Source organism: Grus americana, chromosome Z, assembly GCF_028858705.1.
Source record: "Grus americana isolate bGruAme1 chromosome Z, bGruAme1.mat, whole genome shotgun sequence".
NCBI classification, from domain to species: domain Eukaryota; kingdom Metazoa; phylum Chordata; class Aves; order Gruiformes; family Gruidae; genus Grus; species Grus americana.
This window is the reverse complement of record NC_072891.1, coordinates 6,137,045-6,155,674: the sequence shown is the minus strand read 5'-3', so window position 1 is coordinate 6,155,674 and position 18,630 is coordinate 6,137,045. Positions and strand designations below refer to the sequence as shown.

Sequence of the window (18,630 nt, the reverse complement as noted above, 5' to 3'; positions counted from 1 at the left end):
CTTTTGGCATTTCAATTTGGAAAGAATGTTCAAAGAAGAGGAATAATACTGGGCCCCACCCAAAACAAGGCCAAGAAGAGGTTGGCTGTGCCTCCTCATCTGCTCAATAATTCAGTAGTTGTAGCAAGTAGTCATTCACAGTTTTTTTGTTTGAGGAGATATACACTGATTGCCCTGACTGCTTAGTTTACCAAAATCTATTAGAGGCTCTTTTTCCTTGAGTCATTATGTCTAGTTGTAACATCTTTACAGAATTTATCTTAGTGTTTATCACATCCTAATTTGTTCATTGAGATGACATGGGCTCTGAATAAATTGCTGGATAAAGTTCAAAGAACTTGTCACCTGGTGCAGGTCACAGAACTGTACTGCTCACAATGACCCCTTATGGCTTAAGTATCTACTAAGATGTATCGTTTATGTATCATCAGTGTTTCATATCCCTGAGGAGAAGGACTTGGGGGTATTGATTGATGAGAAGCTCAATGTGACCCGGCAATGTGCGCTGGCAGCCCAGAAAGCCAACCGTGTCCTGGGCTGCATCAAAAGAGGTGTGACAGCAGGTTGAGGGAGGTGATCCTGCCCCTCTACTCTGCTCTTGTGAGACCCCACCTGGAGTACTGCGTCCAGCTCTGGGGGCCCCAGTACAAGAAGGACATGGAGCTGTTGGAGAGAGTCCAGAGGAGGCCATGAAGCTGATCAGAGGGCTGGAGCACCTCTCCTGTGAGGACAGGCTGAGAGAGTTGGGGTTGTTCAGCCTGGAGAAGAGAAGGCTCCAGGGAGACCTAATTGTGGCCTTCCAGTACCTGAAGGGGCCTACAGGAAAGCTGGAGAGGGACTGTTTATCAGGGAGTGTAGTGACAGGACAAGGGGGAATGGGTTTAAGCTGAAGGAGGGTCAGTTTAGATTAGGTGTTAGGAAGAAATTCTCCACTCTGAGGGTGGTGAGGCACTGGAACAGGTTTCCCAGAGAAGCTGTGGCTGCCCCTGGCTCCCTGGAAGTGTTGAAGGCCAGGTTGGATGGGGCTTTGGGCAACCTGGTCTAGTGGAGGGTGTCCCTGCTCATGGCAGGGGGTTGGGAACTAGATGGGCTTTGAGGTCCCTTCCAACCCAAACCATTCTATGATTCTATGATTCTACGATTTAATAGCTTTAAAACAGTATTCTGCATTTAAAGGTCAGAAAGCTTATCACATACAAAGGAAGGCAAATATGTCTGGTCTCATTTTACAGATGAGAAACAGAAGCAGAGAGACAGGGTGCACACACAGTATAAAATATGGAAATCAGATAAAAGACTAAGACTCTGTGTTCCAATGCAAGCTTTTGCAATTAGATAATGAGTAGCAATGTGGCCCCATGTTCCAGTGTCAGAGGATTAGGAATCTCAGACCAGAACGATGTTTACATTTACTTAGGTATGCTCACAGTATCTTTCTGCTTCCACCATCATATGCAGCAGCTACCACGATAACAAGATCAGTGATTTGATTGTTATGCATCATGCAGCTTAAATTTGTTTTTATTTGTCAGTAAATGATGAGATCATTGATCATACAGATTTATGTATTTAAAAAATGAAAATTAAAATTCAGCTGCAGATTTATGGCTGTCTGAGGACTATTAGATCACTCAAACTTCTTGTGTCTTTTCAATGCCCAAAATCTAACAAATAGATATGCAGTTTTTTAAAATAGGTATGAACCAAGATGGTGACAGGGGTGACAGAAATACACAGCCTCAAGCTACAGTCATAAGCACTACATTAGATCAGATGAAATAGTGAAGGAAATAATTTTATTTTTTTATATTTATATTTTTTTATTGCATTTATGTCTATCAAATTAACTTAACCGAAAGAAAGAGGGACAAAACCTCATCTGCCTTTAGTAACTGGCACTTCAGTCAGTCTTGTATACTGCACACTTCAATACTGACTGCAGGGATTGGTAGGAACATGCTAACAATCTTTGGGACTCACCGTTCAGAACTAGCCATTCCCTCTCACAGAGCGGATCTAAAGATTTGCAAAGTATCCTGATGAGACCAAGAAACTACCACACTTTAAAAATACCATGGGCATGGGGAACTGCAGCCAGTATCACAGAGATGATGAGAGCTTCAGTGTGAAGGCAGGACTGCTGTCCCGCTCCAGTCTCTACCCTGCATGGCACCAAAATTGCCTGGGGGACTGCTGCTGACCCATTCCTCTGTCTCAGCTGCTCTGCACTGTCTCTGATTTCTGCACGTGGTTGGTACTGGTTCAGAGCTACTGAGCTGTAATAGAACAGATGAATTGAATAGTCTTAGACTTTTAAAGGCAGTTTGGCTTCCCAGACTGACTTCCAAATACCGTGCTGTATGGAGAAAGCTGAGACTGAGAATTGAAGACCTGGCGTGGAAGATGACTGCAATAATGGCTGGTGATGACCTGCGGTGTGGGATTCAACAGATTCCTTCCTGGAAAGACAGTTTAAAGTGATTTAAGTCTCCTTGGAACTGTAGGTACTTTAGCAATGGCACCAAATGTTAGAGATACTGACCCACCTTTTATCAATGATGACTTAATGATGCTATAAATATGGCATTCCTCATTTCAACAGCAAAAAAAGTAGCATGCCGTAAACTTCCAGTGTGTGAAAAAGCTACAAGGACTCTGTAAGTACCTTAACACCTCACCGTAAGACCTAGCTGGATTCAATGCTGGTGTTCCCCAGGCACGTGTGAGACAGCTGGACTGTAAATGCTTCTGAACTGCAGTGTATGCAGAGATGGCCTGCAAATAAAATGTGTAAGGTGTGCAGCAGAAATACCTCCATGTCAACAAGATGACCATCTGTATATAGATTCCAAATACAATGTTTCTAAAAAAAAGTGAGGAAACAAAGGAACAACAGGTAGTTTTTCAGAAGCCAAATTATAAACAAGGAGAAAAGAGAAGGAAAATTATGGCTCCCACTGGCTTTGTGGCCCCAATATCAAGTCAGCAAAACACAAGAGCACGACAGTACCAACATATGGTTAAAATGATATAAACATAATGTCACAGACGCAAACTACGAAGAAAAAATAAATCTCCTTCACTCCTTTTCAGACTATAAATTACTATACTGGGTCTGTCTGAGATGGAGCTAATTTTCTTCACAGCAGCCCGCATGGTGCTACGTTTTGGATCTGTGACTAAACCAGTGTTGATAACGCACCAATGTTTTAGGTATTGCTGAACAGTGCTTGCATCAAGGCTTTTACTTTTTGCCGCTCTGCCCACAGCAGGTTGGCAAGGGGTAGGCGAGAAACTGTGAGGAGACACAGCTGAGACAGCAGATGCAAACTGACCAAAGAGATATTGCATATTGTATGACATCATGCTCAGAAATAAAAGCTCAAGGAAAGCAGGAGGAAGTGCGGACATTCATGGTTATGGCACTTGTATTCCTGAGTAACCATTACGTGTGCTAAGGCCTTGCTTTTCAGGAAGTGGCTAAAAATCTGCCTGCTAGTGTGAAGTAGTGAATGAATTATTTATTTTTATTTGCTTTTGCATGCAACTTTTGCATGTTAAACTGTTATCTCGAGCAAGTGGCTGGGTGGGTGTTTGGCTGTTGGCTAGGGTCAATCCATCATAATTGCTTACCCAAAGGCTTATGTCTTAAACTTTAGAAACTTTCGTAGCCCAGGAATATTTACCCTGTTAGTTATTCTCTTCCACAAAGGATCAAACCTGAAACACGCTTGAGGGTCTTTGTCCTTCAAATTCTGTTATAAATCCTGTTACTATATTTGCTGGACACAAGACTACTTGATACTTCTCTTCAAAACTACAGACATTACTGGAGTAATTCCTACATCTTCCCCTCTCTATGCTCCATCCCATTTAACGACGTACTGCTTAAACCATTTTAATACAGATATGTGAGTGGGTAGGGCAGAAAACAGGGGTCAAAGCATTCTATTGTAATTTCAAAGAGACAGTCAGGAACAAACACAGAATTCTTTCTTTAACTGCATAATTTTTCCCTATTTCCCTCCCTCCCCCACCTACTCCGGTGTGAGTGGCTTCCCTATTAAGATGCATTCATTTGGATGGAACTTTCAGTATAAGAAAAAAGAGCCGTATTCTTTCTGCTCTATTGCTAAGGTCAAGCAAAGAGTCTACATTAAGCTGCCAGTTTTCTTTGTGATACGTGAGGCAGCACAGAACACAAATTGCATTTCCACTCTCTCTTCAGGTCTTCTTTTCAACGCCACAGTGCTGACAGTAATCACTGATCTGAACAGATATGACACTGACGGAAGAAATAAGGCCCATCCCATCTTGGTTTTCCAGTGATAAAGTAAACAAAAATGTATTTGGTTATCAGTTTAGCTAGAGATGGTTCTGAAGATGGGTAAGTTTTCAACACTGTGCCATTGAGGGAAACTCATCATATCTTAAACATCCTGAAATTAATATAAATATAGAAATAAATTAGAAATATAAAAAATTAAAAATGGGAACAGAAAAAATGTTTCACATTAGATTATCAATCTAAGCCCTTCAACACTGCCATACTCCTGGTAAAATATTTTATTAGCAGGAAATACACTTAAAGTAAGTTTATGAGAAAGATAAAAATAATTTTGAAAGATATCATGGGTTCCACACACTGTACTAACATAAACAGGTAGTATTTTACATTTCCCACATCACTCATAAATTCTACTATATGTCTGAAGGGAGAGCCTGCAAGAAAAAAATAAGGAAAAGGAAGGAATGAGAACTCAGAAGCAAGTAATTCTATCACCAATCACTTAATGGTTTTTTAGCAACCCATTATGCACTAAACCTGAAAAGAATTATTCATGGTATTTGTCTATTGCATTGAACTTGAACTGTGAGCCAGGGAAACCTTTCATTCCCTCAGGAACTTCCATCACAGTGCAAGCTGGTATTCTGTCTACCTAGGTCATTTCCTGAGCAATCATGTCTACTACAGCCTATCTAATCTGTTCCCAATTCACATCCTGCTTTATGTTGTGACTAAATTAACATCAGTGGTGCCAAAGAGATTCCCATGAGTTCTGACCCAGTAAAGTATTCACTGCCTACAATTTTTATCAACTTCATTTGAAATACCCAGAGTCAGGAAGGGAACAGTTAAAAATTTCTCTGAACAGTTTTTCTGCTTAGGACCAGGAGAAATACACTTAATTCACAAGTTTATTAATGACTTTGACTTACACCACCCTAAAGTATCCCAACATACAAAAGTGTTTTAACTAATACTTGAAACTTAATATACTAACACTCATCCAGCAGGTACATGATGTTTTAGAAACACATGATGCAGCTTCACAAAATAGTTTGATCCATAGTTCCTCTTACATAAATGACACTGAGGAACAAAGGCTTTCAATCACCAAATATTTCGATTCTTTAAACATACTGTCACTGTCAATCAGTAGAAGTGGTTATCTCACCACCAAATAATTTTATAATTCTTTGAATAACATGTTGGCACTATCAACTATTTTCCTTAAAGAGTGAAAATGTGTGTTACTTTACACTTAAACAAATCTTAGATTACTATGTTTCAATGATATGTGTATTTAAATCTGTTTATAATCACTGGCATTTTGTTTTGATTTTTCCTCCTACTGCCATTTGTCCACATTTGATTCTAAGGAGGTAGCTGTTTGTTTAGACGCAAGTGTGATGAGCTGTAAAAGCTAGGAAATGAGAGCGAATGTAAGAGCTGCGTCACAAAGAATAAGTGAAAGCATATAGAAATATATTTATTTTTGCTTTGCATCTTGACATTTTTCCCAGATGGGGGGAAAACAGAACTTAATTTTATTTTCTGTTACTGAGTGAAATATATCTCTAGTACCACTGTGATTCATTTTTTTTTATTTGAGATTTTGGTGCGTGGATGGATCTAATTCATCAAAGAACAGAGAAGAGACTGTCAAATTTTGGGCCTCCCACTGATTTCACTAGGTGCTAGGTATTGCTAAGGCTGGGGACCACAAACTCCTTTCAGTTCTGGATGATTGTAAGAACACCACACAGGAGAAATACCACTTTGCCTAGCACCCCATAAATTTATATGAATGTTAGATTTACACAGCCTTGTACATGGCTGAAGCAAGCTTCTACAGCACCTGAAGAGTTGGGAAAAAAGGGCTGTGCCAAGAAGATGTGTGCTGTTGCCTCTCCAGCTTCCTATTCTAGAAGGCCAGTGGGTGAGAAACATCGGATAAGAAGTCACAGAGGCAGGAGAAAGATGCACTAACATGACCTCTGTATACTTTTTGGCCACCAGTACCTGTAGAAGGTGTTGGGGTATAACCATGGGCCAGTAGCACCTACTAGGATAAGCACAATGAAAAGAAAGCATCTCTCTGAATTATGAGCTACTGCTCTTTCCTTCTATCTCTTTATTTCCTTACCATTGCTATTACTTATTTTTGTCCAGTTTTCTGTTTTCTCAATCTTTTTCCTATGCCTCTGTTTTTTTCTAATTTCTTGTTCTCTATTTTTAGCTGTTCACCTCTGTTACATTTCCCTGTCCCACTGCTTGGTCTGTTTCTTTTGTATCTTCTCTTTTACTTTTTCCTAACCACTTCTGCACCCTCAAATATCACAGCAAATTCTCATTTTGAACATGTTATCTGGAAAAAAAAAATGGAAGTTTATGTGCTTTACTACTTATTATGTCAGACATTTTATAACTTTTAAGTATTTTGGTCAATTTTCATGGAGGAAAGATTTAAAAAATGAGTCTTTTGATTCCACTTTTATGAAAACAGATCAGTAAACAGAGTACTCACTGAAAGAGAGACTATGATGCAAATTTACAGCTACTATTAGACACTGAAAAATCCACTGACACTGTTGTAAGTGAAAGGAAGGCATAGGAAACCAGATTTCTGGAGCTCATGGGGGCTACTTGATTACTGTGATGATTGCTCTTTCTTCTTCTCTATTCCCAGTAGAGAAATAAAGTCTCTCTAGAGCATATCTACAAACATAAGGAGACCTCATGAGGCCCAGGAACACATTCTTTGGCTGTATGCAGTGGCAGTTACTGTACAAAGCGGACCTCTGGTATACTATATGTGATGAGTGAACAGATGACCCTGTCACCAGGCAACCCAAGAATATTCACTGTGTAGAAAAAAATCTAAGAATCACTTTTTATTCAAATTCAGAAAGGAACATAATTTTTATTTATGAAAGATCCAGACAAAACTTTAGAGAAGGAGAAGCTTTACAGACTGCCTGGCATTCCGCATGATTTAAGAAGCTAGAGTTCTACTGATTTGAAACAATCAAGAATTTGACAATACTTGGGTTTGGTTTTGAACATTCTGCGTAAAACTCTGAAACAATGGTACATATTTTGCAAACTCCTAAAGAGATGTTTCTGTAAAGACATTGTAGATCCTGTTCAGCAACAGTTCAGTATAACACAAGCTGTTGTGTAGGCAGTAGGCTGTTAAACTTACTAAAGGAATCACAGAATCTGAGAGAGAATATGAATTTCAGCTAGGGTTCCTTTATTTTGTCTATGTGAAAATGTACAAGAAATAAGTAGTTTAGTTCCTGGTTTTTGTCAGAATGAAAAGACAAAAAACTGCTTTACAACAGGTAACTGAGCTCAAAACATATCTCCTTCAGAGGCCAGAATCACAATAGCCCAACTTGGCAACTCCTGAGATAGTTGTTCACACACACACGCATGCATGCACACGCGCACACACGTGCACACACACTCTTCTTTTGCACAATCTCCACACAACTTGAAACGAAGAGGTTTTAGACAGTGTCTTCAATGGGATCTGGCTAGTGGGTGGGTAATGCCATTAGCAAATCACTACAATTTGCAGCAAAGTGTCTTCCCAAGACACCAAGATCTCTGAAACTGGGACCCTACACAATGCTTTGGTAACATTCGATACCTGTCAGTGGAGCTGTGGGAGCATGATGAGTCTTCTAGCTTTTAGGGAAAAAAATTAGAAAGGCTTGCAGACATAAAGAGAGACTAATTAAAGTCAATGAGCAAATTAAAAGTGGAAGAGGATTACCAGAGGAATGGAAGGAAATAAAATGGAAAGTATAGAAGGAAAAGAGATGAAAGCAGCAACAGAAGGAAGAAAAAAAAATAATCTTTCCTAATTGTGCTTTCAAGAGTGTCCCTAATGGATTTAATCTCATCCAAATTCTAGCAGATAGCACGTGCCAAAAATGCTGCAGATGGCTCAGCTCAGCAGCAGGGATGGCTTGGAAGGGAAACAGTTCCTGTGGCTGCCTCAACAGATTGTTTACAGCAAAGATATCGACAGTGCCCAGTCATTGTCATGAAACAGTGCTTGTTCCCTTATTTGAGACTTCAATCTGGGCATTTCAAATGGCAGATTTGTGTCTGGTTGAAACCAGGAGGGTCCTTGATAGTTCAGTTCCTGTTGTTGAACAGCCCAGAAGGTTTCCTATCTCTTAATAGCAAGCAGTTTGAATGGGAAAAGCTGAGCAGTGATTTCTCACTGAAATCTTCACTGTGTAAGTGAAGCCCTCTTTCAAGAAATCACACCATGAAAAGCAGATTAATTAATATAACCTTCCAGGAGTTCTAATCACTTCACATCATTGTTCATGTAGAAGAGGTTTAGATGAAGGTCCTGAATCTTTAAATTCCATTTCTGTCAGCAGAACAAAACAGGTTTTTTGCAAGTGGTGAGCTAACAGATCTACTTACCTTCCATCTGCACCACTACCCAACGTATATATTAGGTGGCCATTACTGTTAGGGTACCACCTCGGTGTGTTTCCAGTTATACAGGAGCCCTTATACTGTAAAGGATGCACTTTAGCTCTGTGTGAAGCAACGTAAATTACTTTTTCTGTACATGACAAACAAGTCCAGTCTTGAGACCAGCCTTAGGATCTCTCTTAAGCAGTCATAAAGAACATAAAGAAAGATTCTGGTTTTACACATTAGTAATGCCACATCAGCCACAAGTCCTGAAGACTTTTAACACATTTCATATTTTTGAGGATGACAGTATTCCTTCTCCTATATAAGAGCATTTGAAGACTGTAAATGCTTTTTCTGTTCAGTTATATTTTCTCATTAATACTCAATCTCTAGAATGTATTCTTCTATCTTAAACAATTCCACAATCTGTTCTATCTTGCTTTTAAGCAAATGGTTAAGGATATATACTGCTTTTATTGATCAAAGAAAGTCAGGCCTGAAAAATCTCATACATGTTTAATTGTACATATTTTAATTCTAATTTTGCCACTTAACTGATTGGTCTCCATTAAGAAATTTGGTTCCCTTTCTTCCTCAAATTTTGGAAAACATGTCTTCTTTTCTTGGTATTTATTACCTTCAAATATTGTAAATTGTCTGTCCCCTGTGCCAAAGACAGTGGCCAGCCCACTTCCTAGCCTTACCCAAGTGGGTATTCATCATCTGGATGGGATGTTATGGTGGCAGAAGCTGGATAGATCAACCCATTCACATTACAGCTGCCTCCAGTCCCATTTACATTAAATCACTGTATACATATGCAAGTTGCACAATAAAGAATCATAGACTACTGGTTAACAGAGCTATTTGAATATAGTCATAGCCATTTGTCATCATAAATCATATTGCATCAGCCCCTTCATCATCTCTGTTGGTCTTCTCTGAACTTTCTCCTATTTATCAGATGACTTCTGGTATTGAAGAAACCAGAATTGCAGACAGATTTCTCAATAGCCAATTAGTATCTCACATGCAGAAACCATCCTATGAGGTGCAGGAGCCATAATTGAATCCTCCACCCCTCCAGCCATTGAATTATGTGAACTGGCAAAATAATGAAAACATCTTTAACTCATTTACCCAAGGCAAATAATTCTGGCCACAAGGTCTGCTCATAGTCAAGAAAACTAATAAATAAGCAATGTGTTTAATCCTTTCAAGTGGAAAACAAACATGCTGAAGATATATGAAGAATATCGAAATGGGTCCAGAAATATTTGAATCATCAGCTTCTACGGTCACAATCCAGTAAAATACTTCCAAAATAGGATAACACATATGGAAATGCAGAATTTGGGTCATCACTAGGATGTGATAGCGCAGGTGACTGTGTTGAGGGAAAGAACAAGTAACTTAAGACTTACTGTGGATATTTCTCTGTATGTGATCTCTGTGAATGATACCTGAACAAAAGAATACATGATTCTCAGAGGAACAAAAAAGGACTGTCAAGAGGAAACCAGTAAGTAGTCTTGCTTCTAGTAAGACCATTAATAGAATAGCATGTGAATTTTTGGAATTCATATTCAGAAAATTATATGGAAATACTAGGGTACTCGAATTAAGGATACAAAATGCTCTAAGCAGGAAAATAAGCTTCCACAAGTGAGGTTTCAGATGCTCATGCATTGAAGAGAAAGAATACCAAGGTGTGAACTGATCATTGTCTATAGTTATTAACAGATAGGAAAGTAAGAGAATAAGGAGTTTTTTCAAAGTTATTAGCAAAGAAGTAATAAGATAAAATGGCTAGAAGTTGGAATTACACAAAATCGAGCTTGAAATTAATTCAGTAACATGCGAAGGTAATCGAAATGTAAGAATCACATATATATTAGAACTCTGCATTTATAAAGTCTCCAGTGCTTATTCTGGTTTATGGGAAAAACTGGAAGTTGCCCATACCCAGGGAAGTGGTTGCCTGGCATGGTGGGCCTTCTCTACAATGTTTTTTTCATGGAGAAAATACAACCTACACCACGATCAATCTGCATATAACATTTGTAATTCTTCATTAGAACTATGACTGTAATTCAGTTTACAGCATCCCAGACATGACAAACTTAGCTGGTGGCTTACAGTGTTAGAATTTTTTCTCCATGGATACATAATTGTCAAGAAGTATTACTGTGTCTTTTGGGCTGTACTGCTGTTGGTATTATACTGTCCCCTCTCTTCCTTTCTTGTCCTTGCACTGACACAACCACATCGGGTCACAGCTGATCACAGGTTGCATTCAGTACTATGAAGTGACCAAGGGAATTTATATGTCATTTTCATACCCCTATGTTTTCAGAACTATTACAAAGCAAGGGAGTTTTTCTCTGATCAACAAATGGATATCTTTTTTTCCTTCCTATTTTTTAAATTCTTTTTCTTCATTTGAATTAGTATAATTAATTATTTCCCTGAAATTCCCATGATCTTATATTTCGCCTTAAAAATCCAAATTACCATTTTTTCAGACAGAGGATGATGAGTGAACAATCATTTCTTTTCAGATGAATGGAGATGCGTATCTCAATTTCTACTGTAGTTAAAAAAGATGGGTATTTGTGCAGTCACAGGAGAAGCAGCACCAAATTAAACACCAAAAAATACACTTACATTGGCTTGTGGGGGGTGGGGGGTGGGGGATGGGAAAGCAATTTAGTTTGCCTTAGCTGTAATTCACAGTATGCCCAGACACTTGAAAAGCTACTCTTTTCAACTTGACTCATACTGAGCAGTAACTTAATCCTCCACCTTCATTCTGACTTTCAGGTTTCGCTCAGAAGACAATAGAAGGCCAGACTCTTTCGCTTGATCTAGTTACCAGGCATTTAAGGGAAGCACAGTTGTACCTGAGACCATGTTGAGGGGAAAGAAAAAGAAAAAGAAAAAGAAAAAGAAAAAGAAAAAGAAAAAGAAAAAGAAAAAGAAAAAGAAAAAGAAAAAGAAAAAGAAAAAGAAAAAGAAAAAGAAAAAGAAAAAGAAAAAGAAAAAGAAAAAGAAAAAGAAAAAGAAAAAGAAAAGAAAAAGAAAAAGAAAAAAGAAAAAGAAAAAAGAAAAAGAAAAAAAACCCTGAAAACAACAAAACCAACCCCCTCAAAAAAACCCTACTGCGAAAGTGTTAGATCAATGTATGAAGTGTGTTCTACAATATTGATCCTTGTGATGGTGTAAGAACAGCATCAGCAGACCCAAATGGTACTTTTCAATCTCTGTTGTTTTGATGCCAGCAGAATCCCTACCCTTGTTCTTCATCCTTTTCCAGTGTAGCCTGGATCATATGATAACTTATCTCCAAGGGATTAACAAACAGCAGGAGTGGGGCAGTTCTCCAGTACACACTCCATGGTGCTGTCTCTATTTACTGGGGACTTTTGTTATAGAGACATGCTTGAAATCAATAAGCACAAAATTTGCTTTATCTAGACAGAATAAAAAGTAAAACTAGTCCAAACAAAAAGACAGTTTATCACATAAATAAAAGAAAATTGGGGATTTAATCTAATTCCTAGTACAGAAGTTCCCACATCACAAACCATTGATGTTTTCACGCATTTTGGAACTTTTTTTTGTACACACAATTCTGAAATTAATTTGATGAGTCACCTGTATCTGTAGAAATATGGCCTTTATGCTCAGTGGCAATAAAAATGAAGGAAATCAATAGAGTAAACATACCTCCCCTAACCAGATCAGACTGAGAAATACATTTCTTCATACTCTTCCTCTAACAACGCTAAGAGAATCTTTTCTTAATTCCTTCTCTTCTCTCTCTCTCTTTTTTTTTTTTTTCTTTTAGATTGAAACTTGGAAATATAATCTAAATGTTTTCCAAACTTGTATATTAAAACTAAACTTTGCATCTATGATACACCCATTCTATAGATAGACATGTAATTCCATTTACCAGGAATAACAGTGGATTGTCTTCCCCCTTAAATAAATCAATTTTAACTAGCATTAGGGAAAAACAAAACAAAACAAAACCAACAACAAAAAACCCAACCAACCACCCAAACCCCCAAAATAAAAAAAATAATAATAATAAAAAAAAAAACCCTAGAATAATATTTCATTCAGGCAAGAAGATGCTTGTAAAGTTAGATTATGGCACAATCTGAGCGATATTTGAAGGATGCCTATGTAATAACAATTTTTCATTAGACAGGGGTTTTCTATTTTATTCAGTTGCACAAGTACAACAAATTGTTTTTTTTTTTCTTTTTGGTAGTCACTGTGCAACTCCTAAGTTAATTATTACTAATGTTTTGCAGAATGTGCTGCAGTTAATTATTGTTATTAGTGTAATTAGTTTGCTAAATATAAGCCAGCAATGTATGGTCTTAGGATTTAGAGGCTTATTTGTGTATATATTTTGTGACACTGAAAAACAGACTTAAACACAGAGATCTGAGCTGCATTAGACTAGGGACCATGAGAGTAGTAGGTTCACTGTCCAGATGTAGATCTCTGAGGGTATTTGTAGGCAAAACTTGTTTCAAAACCACTAGGATTCTTAGGGTTTAAATCCTACATCAGGTAACTGGAGGTAAGTTTGAACGGTATGGAGCTGACCAGACTTGTCATTGAACCAGAGAAGACCAAGTGTCAAAATTTTTTTAATTGAAATTTAACCAGCATTAGAAAGGTGCAATTTTGGTATGGACTATAATCAAATGAAGGTCAGTAGAAGATTTACTTTTATTTTATTTTATTTCATTTCAGTTTAATTCATCATTCTAGCCTAATTTTAGTTTGAAGTTGCAGCAGGGTGTATAGCTGTTCTTGATGTCAGACACTACCTACACAAAGTAATAAATTAGCATATGGCTCTGAAAACAAAAATAGATCTATTTTCAGAAGCCTTAGAAGGGATAACACGTTCTAGGGAACCTATAATCTATAATTACAGTACAGAAGTCAATTACTAGGAAAATTTACATATAACTTTATACATTTTAATTAAACACAACTATGGCCTGTTTGTTCTGAACTCTGGGTTTTGGGGTGGTGTTTTTTCCTCCTATAAAATAGTGGCAGAGATTATTTATTTATTTGTTTGCTTATTTGTTTATTTATTTATTTATTTTCTGGCACTGTTTTTGCAGTGTGAAGACCCTTAAGTAACAATTCTTAAACCATTTGCAGTTTACACATCATTACTCTGAACGTGGTGAATATCAGACCTGGACGTGTTGACTGTATCTTCTATTACCAATCCTTGTGAAATTTCTACTACGCTGAATAGTCCCGATGACAGGAGGTTGGCTGTTCCCCTGGACTGTCTGCCATCTTGGAGCACAGAACTGAAGAGACAAGCTTGACAAGCCGAAGCAAATATTCTATAAACATCAACGTCAAAAGAACATCCATTGTTGGTGTCCTCTTCCTCATTCCCCCGTGTCCACACAGACAATCACCACTATCAGCCCCTTGCAATGAGCATGCCATTTTCAATGCAAAGACCTCCATACATACAGAATGCAGTGGCACAGTAGGAAAGCAAAAAGGCGTGGGAAACAGAAGGCCAAAATGTCCAGGGGATCTCTAGAAGTGAATTATATCCAGGGCAAAAAGAAATTTAATATTTCTGCAGCTTGGTTCTTAAGGAAAATTTTTTTCCATACCTGAATTATTTAATATTGAACAAAATGAGGAATGGAAAAGCTTTAATCCTAAAGAGGTTTCCCACTCAGCAACTTAACCCCAGCTGTTACTGCTTTTATCATGACTTAAAAAGTGAAGGACAAGGGAGAAGAAGGGGAAAGAAGCCAGGATATTACCAATATATCATCCCATATATTACTTACCTGTCAAACTCTAAATTGGAAATTGAATTTTTTTTTTTTTTAAATTTCATCCTTATTCTACTCTGACACTTTTTTATGTTTAAATTCATGATTTCCTGGACAGAGTGAATCTAGGTCATTAGGGGAAAGCAGAGCTCATCTTGGAGAATGAAAGTGGTCATTCAGGCCTTTTTGTGCTTTTAATCTAGTGTAAATTAATCCTACCTATACAACAGTCAGAATGAATTAAGGATTTATGGAATGACATCAATTTTTCCTTATCTCTATCAGAATTGGACTATCTCTCAGGATTCTACTGAAATATTTCATGCCTGTTCCACACTGGAAGTTCATAGCCAGTAAATAATGAAGTGCAATTAGTCTAGAGACTCTTAATTCTCAGTTGCTATTTTTTTCCCAAAAAGTTTCACTTTTGTTTAAACAACAGAAAATTTTCATTAATCCCATTGAATGTCATAACTATCCACTTCATCCTATTTTCATTTCTCTAGACTACACAGACACTCAATTATTCTTGAATAATTACATGGTCCTCAGCTTTGGAGATGTATCTTGTGTAATCCAGAGATTTGAAGGTTTTATTCTCCTAAAATCAACAGCTAGTAAACTTTATTTGTGCTTTAAATCTCTTATCTAATAGTAAATGGGAACTCTAAAAATTCCTCAATGTGTATATAAAATTTAGCTGTTACAATTCAGTTATACCATGAATATATATAGTTTGTAATATCTTTTGGTTAATGAGTCTTCAAAATTAATAATATTTTTGGGAAAAATTGCTGCCATCTTTTGGATGCACTCAGAAAAAAAAAAAAAAGAAGAAAAAAAAGAAGGGACATTTTACTGAAAGTTCCAGCTGACACATCCTGAATACCTGCTTTACCATGGAAAAGATAATTTGAAATTGCAGAAAGTTACTCTGAGATAACAAATATTTTCTTCTTTCCCACTTTATATAGTGATCATAGCATAACATCTGTGCAAGAATTCTTTGCTTGGTTAAGCAATACTGATGGGAAATAGCTTTCACTGAAAGATGTGCCACTGAAGTTGAAGCCAAACATAACAAGAAAAGAGATTATGGATGCAGAAAGGAAATTATATCCACTCCCAATTTTTTTTTTTTTTTCATCTATACCTTGTCTTGTGGTTTGAATAGAAAATAAAACTTGGTTGATCAACACAATTACTACAGTTTAGTGTCACAGCTTATTTATCCAAAAATTTCTTTGGAATCTAGCCAGGATATATTACATTATCTTTTTTTTTCTAATTATTATTGTTGGGTTTTTTTCTTCTTCTCTTTTTCTTTTGAATTTACAGAAGATGTAATCAAATGCTTGTTGTGTGGCCAGCTCAATATACTAGCTTCTGAGACAAACACTGTACGTTCAGCAAAGTCTTTTTAAGAACAGAGAATGCTAGTGTCAGTGAGAATAAATCAAAGGTGATAATATCTGGGGAAAAGAAAACATTGCCCAGAGAAAATAATGACTCCTCTGAAGAGATACTATTGTCAGACACTAGCGTATCTTGCCAGCAGTGGACAGTGATATTAAAATATGCTGCAAATCTACCTTATCGTCTGGAGCGAGACTCAGACATGCATTCTGTAACTGTCCGGACAGGAGAGGAGACTAACACCAGCTGAGCCATAAGGACATTCAGCAAAAAAAAGTAAAAAGATGATGTGGGGATGAAAACAGAGCAACCGTAGGCATCTTCCACACTTTGCACTGTACAGCTGATTTTTCAATTAGTTTCATCTCTGCCTGAGCACCTGGACTGGCCGGCCAACAAGTTACACCCACACTATCCAGCAAACCATCACCCCTCGCCAAGAGTTAGAGTGACATGACCGCTTGCTCTTAAGCTAACAGCAGCAAACTGACCGTTCTCTCCTCATATACAATGGAGCCAACGTGAGTCTTGTAAAAATACCCAGTTAAAAAGGCTTATAACATTTCAGCCTGTAACGAATTAAGCTGACTCATTGCCCCAGTCACAAATTATAGTCTTTTATTCAAGCCATGTGCGAGAGAGAGAGGAATCAAAACCCTTATTAAACAATGTTCTTGTTCTGTAAACTTTACATTCCCAATTCACCCCTTCTCCCCAAAAATGCTGTTGCTCAAACTTACCGCTTTTGCCAACTCCCCCTGCTCCTAGCATCACCACCTTGTACTCTCTGGAGCCTGCTGAAGAATTGCTGGAAGAGCTGATAATTTCATTTTCTAGCTCCATCTTGCACGAGGCAGAAGAAGGGAGCAAAAGAGAAGAAAAAGCAACTGGCAGGTGCTTTCTCTGATCTTAAACAACTATAAAAGCTGTGTTAAAAAAAAAAAAAAAGGCAGAAAGGAAAGGTGTAACACAAGAGGTACGATTTATCAGCCTCGCACTCGCTGCTGTGCCTGTGTTAGCTGGAGAAGGTCTCATAGCAACCACTTTAACAGCTTCCAATAAAAATCTCTCTCTGCCCCCTCCCAGCTCTGTATCATTCTCTGTGTTTCTCTTCCTGGACAGAAGCAGTTTTGTGAGGCTCAAGAGCCCTGGTACCTCTGAGTGTTGCTGTGTCGTTGGAATCAAATTGAGCAGAGCCTCCAGAAAAAGAAAATGGATCACATTTCTTAATTATGATGCTCATTATTCCATGTAGCACTTGCTTGAATCTTAAACAATAATAAAACAGACCAGACAACCTCCTTGTCACCTTGGAGTTAAATATTTATACTATGTTCATCAAGTTTCCTAGATTTATATTTAATACTATGAGAAGTGAAATAAGCAACAACATTTAAGAGTCTTTTTTTCTTTATGAAGCTTACTGCAAAGTAGAGAAGTTTTCTATGGTTAGATTTGCCCCTGGATCAATTCTCTCAGTTCAGTTTGAATCAATTATTTGCAGAAATAAACTAGGTATTTTGAAAAAAAGTTTTATATGTTGTTTTTCCTTTTTCCCAGACAGAATTTCAGGAAATTGAGACAGAAGGGAAGGGGGAAGATATATTCATCCAGAAAATATCCACGTAAGGAGAGAAGAAAACCAAATTGTTACAAGTACTTCATACTAATATCAAGTGATTTATCTAACCAACCTGGCCAGCCCAAATAAATAATAAAAGAATAAAACAAAAAGTTCATGAATGACATCCAGTGTGAAAATCTCCCATTAGAATTCTTCAGTGAAATCTTACAGCAAAAGACTGCAGCTTTTCATTGATTTTTGATGATGTCCTTAACAGATCTAGTATATTGAAAGAGTGTGATAAGTAATCAGATACCTGCCCACCTTTAACTTTTATGCAATGTTTTTGAGGACCAAAATGCATCCACTGCAAAAGGGGTGGAAAGCAAATATTTGCTCTCGTTTGAAAAGTGCTGAACTTTCATGACCGGTGAAACTATTAAGGAGACGGGAAAATGGAAACAGGAGAGGCAACTAGTAAAGTATCTTGGAAGCCAGGCACCTTCATCTGTCCACTCCTCCAATTATTTCACAAAAAATAAATGTATGGCATTACACAGGAACACGCAGAATTAAAAGTTGAAAGAGAAAGAGCAGACAAAAAATCATAGTCTGATTAAGGACATGATTTAAAGAAAATTAGAAAGGAGAGGAAAAGCTACAGAAGAGCACATGTATGAAAGATAGTTTAATGGACTAACAAAATTAATGATTAAAGAGAAGAGATACATAGGTATGATAGCAGAATTATAATTAGAATGGAGAAGGTGAAGACAACATGAATACTCACTTTACCTCCTAATCCAAAAGTTAGGAAACATCAAATTAAATAGATAATAACCAGGTTCAAAATCAAAGTAATTACAAGACTCATGCCTGCCTTAAGGAACTTCTTGCCCCTTGATGTTTTGGCTAGTAGAAATGAACTTTTAATGAAAAAGAATTTAAATACAGAGTAATACAAAATCCATTGTGGACTATTACAGTCACTACCTCTAGCTTAAGAAGTACTCAAGACTCACACAAAGAGATCCTGGGAAAACACTGAAGAATCAAAGTATGATGGT

General features: G+C 37.4%; 1 protein-coding gene across 1 annotated transcript in view; it reads right to left on the bottom strand.

Annotated features, from left to right (window-relative positions):
• Positions 1-16,997, bottom strand: part of RIT2 (Ras like without CAAX 2) — a 190,629-nt gene extending 173,632 nt beyond the window's left edge. The window contains exon 1 of the mRNA XM_054810535.1: positions 16,740-16,997. Within this exon, the coding sequence (XP_054666510.1) occupies positions 16,740-16,842 (103 nt within the window). The 5' untranslated portion in view covers positions 16,843-16,997. The remainder of the gene's footprint in view (positions 1-16,739) is intronic.
• Positions 16,998-18,630: the final 1,633 nt, after the last annotated feature.